The sequence below is a fragment of the Rhincodon typus genome, chromosome 5 (genome assembly GCF_021869965.1).
Source record: "Rhincodon typus isolate 14 chromosome 5, sRhiTyp1.1, whole genome shotgun sequence".
Lineage (NCBI taxonomy): Eukaryota > Metazoa > Chordata > Chondrichthyes > Orectolobiformes > Rhincodontidae > Rhincodon > Rhincodon typus.
Window position 1 is genome coordinate 91,986,305 of NC_063336.1, and position 14,764 is coordinate 92,001,068.

Consider the following 14,764-nt stretch of genomic DNA (forward strand, 5'->3'; position numbering starts at 1 on the left):
TTTACTGGCTGTCAAGACAATTAGGTATGAATGGGTTAAAGCAATGAATTCCTTGTGATTGAATTTAATGCAGTTACTTGGACTGAAATAACGTATCTTGAATGTATGCAATGAAATGTAAAACAGTTGGTGGCCAAAATAGATTTCTTGTTTCTGACATTACAGGATGGGATACTGATGTGTGGAAGGTTAATGCATTTGTTTGAAATCCCTTTTGCTTTGGTTTAGCAAAGCTGTTAGCCTGAATTAAACCAGAGCATTAAAGTACCTATCTTTTTTGAAAGAAGCGTAATTTCAGACCAATGCATTAAACTTCAAACTGCAGCATCTCAGTGCAGAACTTTAGACACCAAACCATATTATGTTGAAAGTCTCTCTTTTTTTCAGGCAAGTTTGTTTAAACACAAAAACACAAACAAGGTTAAAAAGACAAATAAATAATCAGACACACTTAAGTGATAATTCTTAAACAAGCTTGATGAAATAGTTCAGTACAATGCTCAAAAGAGGTTGTAGTTGGCCTCAGAAGAGACTTTGAGGTCAAATCCAACTCTGAGGAAAAGAGATGCAACTGAATTAATCTTTAAATGAATGTGTTTTGTGCAATATAAAGAAATTACTAGTATCCATTGAGAAAAAAATTGTATGTCATAAATCTCCCCAGGATTTGACACCCAAGTTGCTGGTTGGGTCAATGAAACTTAACTATTCCGAGGACAGTATTTAGTCAAACTTGAAACAAAGGTCTGACTCTGGCTGACATCAAATTCTCCAGCCTTATTCTTCCTCTTGTGCTTTATAGAAGTCATAGAATCCCGACAGTGTGGAAACTGGCCCTTCGGCCCAACAAGTCCACACCGAACCTCAGAGCATCCCACCCAGACCCATACCCCTATAACCCACCTAATCTACACATCCCTGAACACTATGGGCAATTTAGCATGGCCAGTCCACCTAACCTGCACATCTTTGGACTGTGGGAGGAAACCGGAGCACCCGGAGGAAAACCACGCAGACACGGGAAGAATGTGCAAACTCCACACAGACAGTCACCCGAGGCTGGAATCGAACCCGAGTCCCTGGCGCTGTGAGGCAGCAGTGCTAACCACTGTAGTTTGTTTCAGCAAAATGCTTCCATTCCATACCAAAGACACAAGGAAATAATTATATTTTTTGATCAACAAGTCTATTTGTGATAGCTGATAATGTGACATCCTCTACATTGTACATTTGAAATTTAACCATTCTTATTGAGACAGTTTATTTTCTCACTCAAAGTTACCTATATAACTATAACAAAAAAAAAGTTTCAAGGTATGTCCATGATCAACATGAATTTTTGCTTCTTCATGCTTCTCTCATGAAGGAACTGACTCATGCAAAAGTTCCACATTCAAAAGTAACTGTTCCATTACCCCACCCCAGGACCTTTGTTCATAGTGTAGGCACCTGTTCCCTATCAGTCTTGCGGTACAGTACGAGCTTCAGGCAATGGTAAGAGGCAGAGGTCGCACCATAGTGGGTTACTGACATTGACTCAAGGCTCTTGGTATCTGGGTTATATAATTCAAATTGTACATTTAAATAAGTGCACTTTATCAGCTGTCAAGGCCTTAGTCCTTAATTTGTAAACAGAGAAGTCATTGTGCAACATCGATGGCTGAGCTAAGACAACACAAATTTGAGACCAAATTTCAAGCTTCCCTGATTTGAACGTTGAAACACCCAGTATTTGGCAACTGGGCCATCAAGGGACTGCTGCTATTTCTTAAGTTCTAACTGGATTATAAAATCAGATTTGAATAGCACATTGCATTAACACATTGATCTATGATTTACGAGAGCAGGGTCAGCAACAAAAAGATACGGCCCATGTTAGAAAGTTAGAGACTTGGAACGTGGATTTTAACTAATTAGACATGAACAATGAAAAACAAGATTGGAAAACTACATCTTAAAATGGGACTTTATGTGCTATTTCCTACACCAAGTGTGAGACAGGATAAGGTGATTAGGAAAGTGAGTAGTATCCTTCTTGTCTGTGAAATGTCCACATAACAAGTATGCACATTTAGAAGGCAACATTCCTTTTTTTACTTTTAATTCCCAAATGTGTTGTTTTTAGAAGGAGGAATGCTACAGAACAAAAGCTGCGTATTAAAATTCAGTGTCTGTCTGGCAATGACCTGTGTGAAGCCATGGAATGTTGCACACATACATTAATCAGGGAAACATTAAACAGGGAAGTACTTCATGAGAAGAGGAACCAAGAGGCTGACAATCTGTCCCCTCTCAGCAGAAAGCCACCTCTTACAGACCAGTCTGGTTTATCCTCTAGGAATACACAAGGACAGGGGTTAAAAATTTAATTTCATTCCTGCTGAAGTGGACTAATGGGACTGAATGCTCTCAAGTGTACTCACTTAGCTTGATCACTACTGTGCTGTGAAGATCACAGTCGAAGAACTATTGCCTAGTTTCCACTACTGCGTTGTGCGGTAGAAGGCAGCAAGCCAACAGCCAGGAAATAAAGAGAACATTCTCTAACCCCGAGTGCTGCAAACCAGTTAAAAAGGAAATAGGACAACTAAGAATTCCCTCTCTCACCCTGAATGCTAGAACTCAACCATGATCAAAAGACATCAGAACTATAAATTTCAACCAATCTGCAAAACTAAGGAGCATGAAGGTGACTGTTCATGAACCAACATTACTTGTAATGTCCACTGCAACAGCTGCAAGTTTCAACTATCTGCTCCTCATAACCAATTCATTGAGTGACATGTATGTAGAAATTTAACTTTTATCATTTGGATTCACCTCTCAGTGTGTACAGTGTCTGTAGTGTGTGTGTGTGTAATGTGTGTGTGGTGTATATGTGGTATGTGTCTGTAGTGCATGTGTATTGTGTCATGTGTATGTAGTATGTGTGCATGTGGTGAGCATGCGTATAGTGTGTAGTGTGTGTGTTTAGTAATTAATAAACTCATTCATTGTTAATTCAAGAAAGCCTGATTAAATTGCCTCCTTTTAAAACATTTGCATCTGGGAGAATGGTATCCACAAGAAAAGGGATCCTTTCTAAATTAACTCTGATGCAACCAACCAAGGGAAAGGGTGAATAAAAAAAAGGGAGCCTGTTCATCCCTCCTCACTCGGATGGCTAACAGGCTGGGGTATCCCATCGGGAATGGTAACGATCAGATAACTCTGCCAGGAGTCCACTTGTGACAATATCTTAAAAAAGAATTTTACACAGAATATTCATTCTTCAGTCTAGCAATCAGTTCATCATTGTAAAAGGTTGAATGAAAGACAACTAACATTGCTGCAATGAGAACATTTACACGATTAAAGTATAATGATTCAATTCTATCAAATGAGCTTCTTCTTCAAAAGTTATTTTAATGTTTAACTTGAACAGAAGTATCCCAGCCCATTTCCAGAATATTCTAGCACCCACCGCAGAATTACACATCAAACAAATTTCAAAAATGTTTCTGTGATGTTGGTCTTTGTGTATTTCAGCAAAGGTTTGAATTGCATTATAATTAACTGGAAGATTCTAAAAGCCAATTCATATTCCAATACTGAACTTTCAATGGCCCAAGAATGGATTCAAGGACTTTATTAGAGACCTATTGTAGTGACTGCAACAATGTCAGCCAAGTGGACCTCATAGGATATGAGTTCCCGATTAGGGCTGTTAATCTGGTCCAATCAGGGAGCCCTGGCTGACAGATAAGAACAGGAGTGTCAGAGGTTCTGTTCACTCTGAGAGCTGGCTGTGCGGGAGCTGGATCAGTGTCAACGACATTCCATGTGTAAGTAAAGGGTGACGGGATATCAGCCTCTGTGGAATTATTTCACTTATAACACAATGAACATTTAAAAGATGAACTAGCATCATGAATTCTCAGCACACACCATGACTGAAGGAGAAATCCATCAATTATTTTAAGGGGTGTGAAGAGGAGGCAGTAACATTCACTTTGACAATATCCTTTGAGGAGAAGAAAACAATTACAGACTTTAATGAAACAACTGGCCTGTTGCTAAGCTGTAATTATTTCCAGTTCTATGTCATTTATAAAACTGCTAGCGATGCCTAGTGGCAGAACACACGGATTACAATTTTCATCACTATATTATTCACCTGTATAAATTTGCCCTGCTGTAATGCAAAATTATAGTACTGGAGTTTATTAAAATGCAGATATTTTGCACTCATTCTCCTAGTTTTCAACATTTGAAATTCAATCATGTCACACTCATTGAAAAGCTTGAGACAGGTAAAAGCGTGAAAGGTCAATTTACTTTTAGTTGAAAGCATTGAAAATTAATAACCTGTCAAATGTTATTTTGATAGAATGCCGTGGTTCTGCTTCAATTACCCATTCACAGTTCAGAGAGTCCTTGTAATATCCTGGCCATCCTGGAGATAGAATTATACCACTTGGTGCTGTCAAATGGCCACCACATGGTGCTGGTGGAAAGAGATAAAATTAAAAACTCCAATTAAATGCAAACAAATGCTTCATTCTATTAAACAAATTTTTCACTTAAAACCCACCATAATCTATGCTATTTTAAGATTGTAGAAACAAACAAGAATTTAAAAAAAACACTAAAAAGGTGAAATTTTGAAATAAAGTAAAACAAAATTATTCTAAATTAAATGAATTAAGTTAAAGGAGTTCATACAAAAAAATCTGTAAAAAATGTGACAGCAATCAATAAAGCTGCAAAAATGCTTTGGTATCCTAGTTTTTATAAATTGGGGCAGAGAGTACAAAAATAATTTACTTTTTTTAATTCATTCATGGAATATGGACATTTTTGGCAAGGCCAATATTTTACACTTATTCATCTCCTATGGAGATGTGACAACATTCACTGAAAGTCTTTCGCCTTGATTCCCATTTGCTTTGATTTTACCTAGAATTCCTTTCGTCACAATTGGTCAAATGAATGTAAATCCATTTAAGTCATTGATTAAGCAGCAATTAAAAATTTTTGTCCACATTTTAGATGCCATAGGAATGGTAATAAAATGTTGGAGAGAGTGAAGATCCTTATGTCCACAGCATCACAGATGCCAGTCTTCAAATAATTCAGTTTATTGCACCGTGAGACCAAAATATGGCCGAAGGCATATGTTACTGCAAATTCGATGCACCCTGATAACATTTGGGCAATAGCATTGAAAATTTGTGCTCTGGAACTTGCCATGTGCCAAACAAATGTGTCCCAATGCAGCAAATGACATTGGCATTTACACTGCAATGTGAAAGATTTCCCGGGAAGGTCCTGCCTACATAAGACAGTATAAATCCAACGCAGCTATTACCGCTCTATCAGTCTACTCTCAGTCATCAACAAAGTGATGGAAAGGGTTGTAGACAAATCAATCAAGCTGCAAATGCTAAAGATAAATGTGCTCACTAATGCTTGGTCTGTTTATTGCCAGGGCCACTTAGCTTGTGTCCTCACTACAGCCTTGGTTTAAACATGGGTGGAAGAGCTGAACTCCAGAGGTGAGGTGAGAATGACTACCCTTGATATAACAGCAGTATTTGTCCAAGTACATCAAAGAGACCTAGAAAAAAACACTCGGCTCAATGGAAGTAAGGAGAAATACTCTCCACTGGTTGGAGTTATGCCTACATAAAGGAAGATTGCTGGGTTGTTGTAGGACAATCATCGCTGCCCTAAGACATCTCTTCAAGAGTTCAAATCATCAACAAAATAAAAATGCAGAGATTAAAAATATATTTGTTTCTATACAAAGGGCTATTATGACATGGAATACACTGCTGGAAAGATTGGTGGAAGTAGAAAATAACAGTTTTTAATAAAGAACATGAAAATATTTGTAAAATATTTATCCATGGATGGAATGAAACAACTGAGGATTTACATTGAATTTTCCATCCTTAAGGTGGGCCATGGGGTCATAAAAATTCTCTCTGCCAAGCATGCATAATAAGTCTTGCCTGAGAGCCAAAACATCTATTAGAGTGTTGAAACAGCTGACACCAGGGGAATGAAATATTCACTCACAGCTCTGTCTATCCGGTCTCTTCTGTCAATTGTGTAACGTTAATTCCCACAAGATAAAGGGGTTTTGAGTGCTTGCAGTTTCTAATATTAATCCTTTAAAGGGTCTGTATCAGTGATAGATTTATGGGTCTCAAAACAAACAGTTTTTATGGGTATATGCCCTTTTCTAATACTTTAAAAAAAACACAATGAACTGTCACTATAGGGTTAATTGACTCCACAAAGTATAATGACAGAAGTGGCATGGAAACAATATAGCTTAGTGTGAAGGGTATAAGGGGCTGTATTAAGTGGTTTGGATGGGTCTAGTCTTAAATTAAGGGCCTCATTAAGACCTTTTGAAATTTAGTGTGAAAAGGTTCCCTCATTCAGACACCTCTGAGGTGTTGCCATCCACAAGTCCTTTAAGAGCTGGCCCAACGCTATAAAAATTGTAGGAATTGGGAATTGAGCAACCCTACAAGAGCAGTCAGGTCAGAAGTATAGGGCGCAAGGTTGAGACCCAAACCAGCTCACATCCTTAAACAGCAATGCTACAACAGGGGCCGTTAGGAAATGAGACAGGCTTTCTGGAAGTGAGTCCAGCTGCCATTTTCACTCCCCTACAGTGTCTCCTGGATACAATGAAAACCTAGTCCAAAGGCATGTGTAGGATTTTGAAGAATTCAGCTGGTATACTGGATGCAGAAAGCTCAGTTAAATCTCAATTAAGGATGAGGATATTCATTGGGTAAACAGCATTTCAAGATGTCCCACACTCAGAACGACCCGTAGCAGATGGACTGGATGACCAACTGCTATGTTTGCATTGGCTGAGTGTAGAATAGTTAAAATATCCTTAAAATGGCTAGTCCTTTCAGAAAGCTAGAAGAACATGTACATTTACATGAAACACTCTGATCTTTAATTTTACATGATCCTATATGATGACAATTAATAATGTACTGCGAGGAGGAAAACAGGTCCATTTCATTGTATTATTAAAAAAAGAGTAACTGAAGTCATAGTAAGCAGTTTGTAAGAAGAAAATTAATTCCATTTCTTCTCCCTTTCTGAAGAAACATAGCTTATGCAGTTATTACCTTCACATCGCGGCACGGCAGAATTCCAGATGACATTTCCCTCTTGTATAACACAGGTTATGGTCTCAGATCCTTGGGTTTTAATAAAGCCTTCATCACAATGAAAAGAGACAGAACTTCCCAACAGGAATATATCGCCAAACCGTTTTCCATTGACAGGAATGCCAGGGTCATGACATTCATTTTGGCCAAAAGCTGGTTAAGAATAATACAAAAATAATATCATTACTGCCTGGAAATGATTCATAAATAACATCCAAAGGAGTCCTTTCTGCTACTTCATCTATCACCATTATGCTTCAGACACATATTTTCCAGTTCACTCTAGTTATCAACATAGGTATTTGGCAGCACCATAATTGTTAAGTGTTCTTTATGAGTTCTTGATCTCAACTTTGCACAGATTAGGGTGATAAATGGGCCGGAAACATTTTTCAGTTTTGCTTTATGCATAATTGAGTGAGAATAACATTTTTGGCAGGGACTTACAACCAACATTGGGGTTGTCAGCTAAGTTGGCTGGACTGCTGGTTTGCGGTGCAGACTGATGCCAATAGCACTGGTTCAATTCTCTCATTGGCTGAGGTTACCATGAAGGCCCCACCTTCTCAACCTCACCCCTCACCTGAGGAGTGGTATCCCTCAGGTTAAACCGCCATAAGTCATCTCTCTCTAATATGACAGCAACCAGATGGTCCTCTAGGACTGTGGTGGCTTTACTTCTACAATTAACGCATTACTCAATTCTTCACTTTTGGCATTAATGCTTTATACTAGGACAACATTATTTTAGGAAAATCATAACGCAGATCATATACAGTAAATGTGTACCAGAAATAGTAAATTATCAACAAATTTCAAATTAGCAAAAGAGACATTGCCAAGGCAATTTTAATAATCATAAAAGATTCAAGACCACGTTCACTGAAGTCTCAGTCCTCCAACTGTTATTATTATTGGAAATACCGGATAATGTGTGACGGAGGTTTGATAAGATTCCCTTTCTATTTTTCCCTCACTTATAGGGAGGGAAGCTGGCAAATCAAAATCTAATAGTCCAACAAGATCATGGTAAAGGATTTTAAGAACATACAACAGAGACAGGAGTAGGCCGTTCGGCCCATCTAGCCTGCTCTACCATTCAATGAGATTATGGCTGATCTGATAATCTTCAACTCCACTTTCTTGACTTGTCTCTAAGCCTTGATTCCCTTACTAAGTAAAAATCTGTTATTTCACTCTTGAATATTCTTAATGACCCAGCCTTGACAGACCTGTGCAGCAAAGAATTCCACAGATTCATTGCCCTCTGAGAGAAGAAATCCCTCCCTATATCTATCTGCTTTAAATGGACAACTCCTTGCTAAGATTGTGCCCTCCGGTCCCAGACCCTCTCACAGGGGGAAACAACCTTTCGACATTTACTCTGTCAAGTCATCTTAGTATCTTGAATGTTTTATCAGGTCACCTTTCATTTTTCTGAACTTTAATGAGTACAGGCCCAATCTACTCAACCTGTCTTCATAAGGAAATCCATCCATATCCCTGGATCAGCCGCATGAAATTTCTTTACACTGCTTCCAATTCCAGTATATCTTTTCACCGATAAGGGAACGAAAACTCTCCACAGTATTCCAAGGGTGGTCTGACTAATATCTTGTTGAGTTTCAGCAAGACTATTTTTATACTCCATTCCCTTCAAACTAAAAGCCAACATTTCCATTTGCCTTCCCTACTACTGCTAAACTTGTATGTTAGCTGAAAGCCTACAGAGGAAACTGAAGGAGTTAACAACTTCCACACTTTGAGATCTTGAGAAAGAATCACTTAAGCCAGAGATGGTAAAACTAAACCCGGAGATAATTTTGTTTGAAAAAAAGGAGATCCTATACCCTGAACAGAAAAAAAATATTGCAGCTACTAGAAATGGGAAATGAAAACAAAAATGCTGAATTACTCGGCAGATATGGCAGCATATCAGTGCAGAGAGAACCAGATACGATATTTCAGATCCGTGGTACTTCTTTGACATTTTCCTGGGCCTCTGATCAAATTAAAGATCATTGACTGGAAACACTGGGCTGGATTTGCCAGTTCCTTGCTGTTGGTGGGTGAATTTGTTGAATTCAGCAAGTGCTTTGTCCACTGTCTATCAGCTCAACCCCACCTCCATCACATTCATACCAGCAGCAAGGGTGGCGTTGGGTATCCATCTACAAGTGGCACAGTTGAGGCTCTGAAACGGCCAATTAATTCCCACTAAAGGTACTCATCCTGCCATCATCGCAATTTAACCAACAGCAGGAGAGGTCTCAACCAAATGCACAGGCTGGGAGACTTCCAATGCACAGAGCACGAGTGTGTAACAGCTTTGACTTTGTGATGGAACCCCCAAGATTATCGGAAGACCTTTTCCACAATAAGGTATTGCTTTTCTCCAGGATTCCTTCCTGTTGCCAACCATCACCTCTCAAATCCCAGCTTCCTAACCCCCTCACTTTGGTCTGCAGTTTTGTAAAATCACCAGTTTCCTAACCCCCAGTCTAATGTGCCATTCTCTGTCCCAAAATCCTGGATGGGTCTCTAATATGGGAAGCCGGTTTTTTTGTATCATGAAGCCCTTAAACTCTCGCTCTGTTTCCGTGGATACTGCCTGACCAGCTGACAACTTTAGCATATTGTTTTTATTCCAGTTTCTGTACATTGGCAGCATACAAAAATCAATTTAAAATAAAGAGAAAGAATGTCTAGTTATTTCCAGGTAGCAATAATAGATATTTATATGCTGGGGTACACAGTGGTATACCCCACTGGTGCCTAAAACATTGCACCAAGCAAGTCCTTGCGTCAAATTTCCTCACTTGGTCAAGTCATGATTCCATGTTTGTGAAATCACAATAACTACCTATTCCCTTCCCCTCACTTTCTTAACTTCATTTTTGTGCAAACTCAATGTTGCATCCTGATTTAATGGCATCTCTCTGGTGCTGAAATTCATAAAGTGCACCATCTCCAACTCAAATGAGATATTCTCCAGAGAAAACAATGTACAGAAATTACCTCTCTCAGCTCTCTTTTAAAATCTCTGGTTTGATATCAATTAGCCACAACTTTATATATATTACATTTAGCTTTGCTCTTACTCTTTTTCAGCTTTGGTGACCTGCTTTATAAATCTTGGCCATTCATCGAGACACACTAGCTCTTTATTTCTGCCTGTCAACACAAGTACAGATTGCTATAATCACCCATTACAAACCATCTCAATTAAATCACCTAGAGTGTTGATAACAGTGTATTTGCAACTGAAAGGAAATTGGAACTGTCTGGACTCCTGCCAAAATAAGTCATATTTTGTTTAAATGATTGCCTCAAGCATCATTCTTATTTCTTTGAAAAGCAGATTTTATCTTTTTTTGCCCTCGTGTGAGAGTTTCCTCTCAGTGAGTTTCAGTATATGGGTATTTACTGGTTGAGTGACTTTTCAATTCTTGGAATGCATGAGAAATTGATCACTGAATTGCTGTTTCACTTGAAATGTGACAATCTTGAGTTTTATGATCTGCACAGAAGTGAACTCCTCAGTAAAGCAATTCCTTTAAACTTTAATGAGTTATTTTAGCAATTAAATAATTTGGTTATTTGAGGCATTCCAATTACACTAGCAGAGTAAGATGGTATTCAAAAGCTGAACCCAGCTGTCAGAGTCACACAGCGTGGAAACAGACCCTTTGGTTCAACCAGTCCATGCCAATCATAATCTCAAACTAAACTAGTCCCACATGCCTGTGCTTGGCCCATATCCCCCCAGACATTTCTTATTCATGTACTTATGCAAATATCTTTTAAAATTATAACTGTACCCGCATCTACCACTATCTCTAGAAGTTCATTCTACACACGAATCACACTCTCTGTAAAAAAAGTTGTTCCTCATGTCTTTTTTAAATCTTTCTCCTCTCACCTTAATAATATGCCCCACAGTCTTGAAAGCCCCCACCTTAGGAAAAAGACACCTGCCATTCACCTTAACTATAACTCTGATGATTTTATAAACCTCTTATAAAGTCACCCCTCAACCTCTACATTCCAGTGAAAAAAGTCCCAGACTATCCAGTCTCTCCTTATAACTCAAATCTTCCATTTCAGGCCACATCCTGGAAAATCTCTTTTGAACCCTCTCCAGTTTAATAATATCCTTCCTATAACAGGGCAATCAGACCTGGACACAGAACAGGCCTCACCAACTCTCCTGATTTTCCTGTGCGCAACTTGAGGTGATTTTCAGCTGGGTCGCTGAACTACTTAGCGATGCTCTGTCATGGCAGAATTCTTTATCTTGGTAGATGCAGATGGGAGGTACCTGGGATATGATTTCAATGTTGTAAATCATCCATCTTCCAGCCAATTACCAAGAAATCAAATGATCCAGATAATTCTACCAACATAATGGCTGCAAAACATTTCCATCTGGAATGCACTACATGAGAGTGTGGTGGAGAAAGATTTAATTGTGCCTTTCAAAAGGAAATTGGCTAGGTACCTGCAGGGTAAATCAAAATGTCGAGCTATGGGGAAAGGGACGGAGAGTGGAAACCAAATTAACCCCATTGCTTGATAGTCCAAATGATCTCCTCCTCTGGTGCAGCAATTATGACTCTAAGACGATAAATGTTGATCAAAAAATAATTTGAATTCTTACAGTATTCTCCTTCCCTGTCATTTCCAAATGGAACAGTGGGAAATGCGGTTAAATATTGAGCTGTAACAGGTGAGATTACATTTATCAGTCACATTCCCCTCAAGTGATTAGTTTTAACAAACCTATTTGAACATAAAACACTGAACATATTGGTGATACATTGTAACAATAATTTTGGTGACTTTTTTTGAGGTTTGTTGCGGCAATTCATTTATTGTGATATCTAGATGAGCTGAGATTTGCTTAAGGTTCTTGCAAAGATTTGTAGCTCGGGTGGTGGATGAGGTTATTGGTTTGCTCGCCGAGCTGGCTGGTTATCATACAGGCATTTTGTCACCATACTAGGTAACATCATCAGTGAGGCCTCCGCACGATAACCAGCCAGCTCGGCGAGCAAGCCAATAATATCAACTGAGATTTGCATTTAAAATTCTGACACTTGAGCAGATATGGCTTGGCCGGGAAAGAGTTCTTCATTCTCTATTTTCTTCTTATTTCAACTTCTTTTTTCTTTCAACTCTTTGCTGATAGCAGACCCAACTAAATTATTCCACATCATTACTCAAGACTTTTCCTCCTCAAGCCTCCACCAACACTTTGAAAAACGACAGGAGGTACATAGAAACAATATCAATTCTGAGTCCTTCTATCACATACCACCCTAACGAGGTTATGCATCAAACGCTCCTTCATTGTCACTGCTTAGTTCAGTCTTCTGAAATTCCTTATCTAAATGTACCATGGGAGTATCTTCACTACACTGCACAACATTCCAGATCACCACCACCTTCTCTCGTGGCAGCGGCAATAAATCCCAGCCTTACTCATAATGCTCATCTCCCCAGAATGAATTGAAAAGGATCACATTTTCCAAACTTAAGTGATAGCCTGTTTCTTGATAAACCACTGAAGGTATGCTGAAATGGTTTCAAGCGAACATGTGAAATGGTCTATGGTGTTGCACATTCAACTTACCTTCAACACAATATGAAAACTGATGCCATCTGATGGGAGATACCAGATATAATATAGCTAGGGTTGGAATGTTCAATCCTGAAACACTCCACCCTGTAACATAAAAGGCACTAGTAGCCTAACCTGTATTCTGCCATGCAACCTGTCAGGCTTTCATCCCTTACACTAAGAACATTTTTTTATTCACTTGTGGGAATCACTGGCCAGAATTTATTGCCCATCCCTGGCTACCCTTGAACTGAGTGGTTTGCCAGGCCATTTCAGAGCACAGTTGAGAGTCAACCACATGCTGTGGGTCTGGAGTCACATGTAGGCCAGACCAGGTGAGGATGGTAGATTTCTATCTCTGAAGGACATTAGTGAACCAGATGGGCTTTTTCAACAATCAAAAATGGTTTCATGGTCATCAGTTGATTAATTACAGATTTTTAAATCTTAAACTCAAATTTCACCATCTGCTATGACAGGATTTGAACCCAGGTTCATTAGTTGAGTTTCGGGATTAAAAGTCTAGCGTTAATATCCCTTAATGGTGGAAAAGGGAAAGCCGACAACATTGACTGGAAGAAAACAAAACCATGCCAATTTACTTGTGTACGTGATGTTAAAGCCACGCCCAGTAGTGGAATGATCTGACTGGAATTCTAGGCGGGTGACGTGCCCATTGCTGGCCAGCTGGGAAGGTACATCATCACCGGAGAAAGTTCCGAGAACTGTAGAGTCAGCACTCCCATCGTCCTTTATTGTAAGGTAATCAAACTGAGGCTCAATGTCAAAATCATTAAAGATCAGGTGAATCCTGCTTGCTGGTTCTGCAATGATCAGCCACACACAGTTCATGTTGTTGCCATACTCCTCCGGGTAATTTGGCGATAGCACAATGCCGGACGGTGTGGTAAAATTGAAGAAGCAGGAGACTGTCCAAAAAATTCAGAAAACAATAAATTTATATATCACTAATCCAATCAATGCAAACAGTACCATAAATATCAATTACTTTCTGTAAATTAATACAGCATGTTGGAAGACAAAAAGAGGGCTCTTAATATTTAAAGAGACATGACATATTTTCATTGGTCCATAATCATCAAATTAAATATTTGGAATATTCTTTTGTGAGTCATTACACTAACATATCGTTCAATGTATGGTAGGTGATGACAACTCTTTCGTACTCAAATTCAATTTTTAGAAGCAGTGAAAAGAACATAGTGAACATTTGATAGCTTGGAAGTGCGGCTTATGTGGAGCAAAAGGAAAATGCAACTCTGTAAGAAGAAGACATTTTCCAGTTGACATCTAGATTGCCTTTAAAATGATGAACAGTTTCGGATGAGTGAAGAGAGAAAGACTGAAGAATCAGTGATTATCTGTCAGTGAGATTGGGGAAAGGAAAGAAGAGATTTCTTTGTGCAGAGCTGTTACAGAATGCCACAGAGACAAATTGAACAGGAGGCCAGTGCAACAAGAGAAAACAGAACATTTGAAGCAGTGAAAGGTACAGGACAATGGGGAGACATTAGAACTGGGATTAACTCTGAGTTCCTCCAAAAACAAAGTAACACAGATGGGCCTCCTTCTTATCTGCAAATTTCAATGGTGTTTTGTTGTTCTTTACCATAAGCAAATCATCACAAACTGTTCACCATGACAGTGAAAGGTAATACACAAAATAAAGTAATTACATCACCATTGATTGACAGTGTTATGATGCCTGTTCAAATATGGATAAAGCAGGAATACCCTTGTGTAGTTCCACACACCTCACTATCCCAAAAATACACGCATTTTATTTTAATTATGTTTTTGTAAATTTTCCTCGAAAAGCTCAGCCAAACAAATCTATAGAACTTAGTTCTATAGTTGAATGCATTTTGGATCCAAAAATGGTGAAGTTTGAAGATAGTTTGGTATCAGCTTACAAATCTGAAACATCAATTTA

The 14,764-nt window shown here is 38.8% G+C and overlaps 1 protein-coding gene across 1 annotated transcript in view; it reads right to left on the minus strand.

Annotated features, from left to right (window-relative positions):
- Positions 1-14,764, minus strand: part of LOC109928798 (CUB and sushi domain-containing protein 1-like) — a 2,165,117-nt gene that overhangs the window by 476,495 nt on the left and 1,673,858 nt on the right. Inside the window, exons 18-20 of the mRNA XM_048597409.1 lie at positions 13,413-13,739; positions 7,146-7,340; positions 4,348-4,486 (exon numbers count right to left, since the gene is read on the minus strand). Of these exons, the coding sequence (XP_048453366.1) occupies positions 4,348-4,486; positions 7,146-7,340; positions 13,413-13,739 (661 nt within the window). The remainder of the gene's footprint in view (positions 1-4,347; positions 4,487-7,145; positions 7,341-13,412; positions 13,740-14,764) is intronic.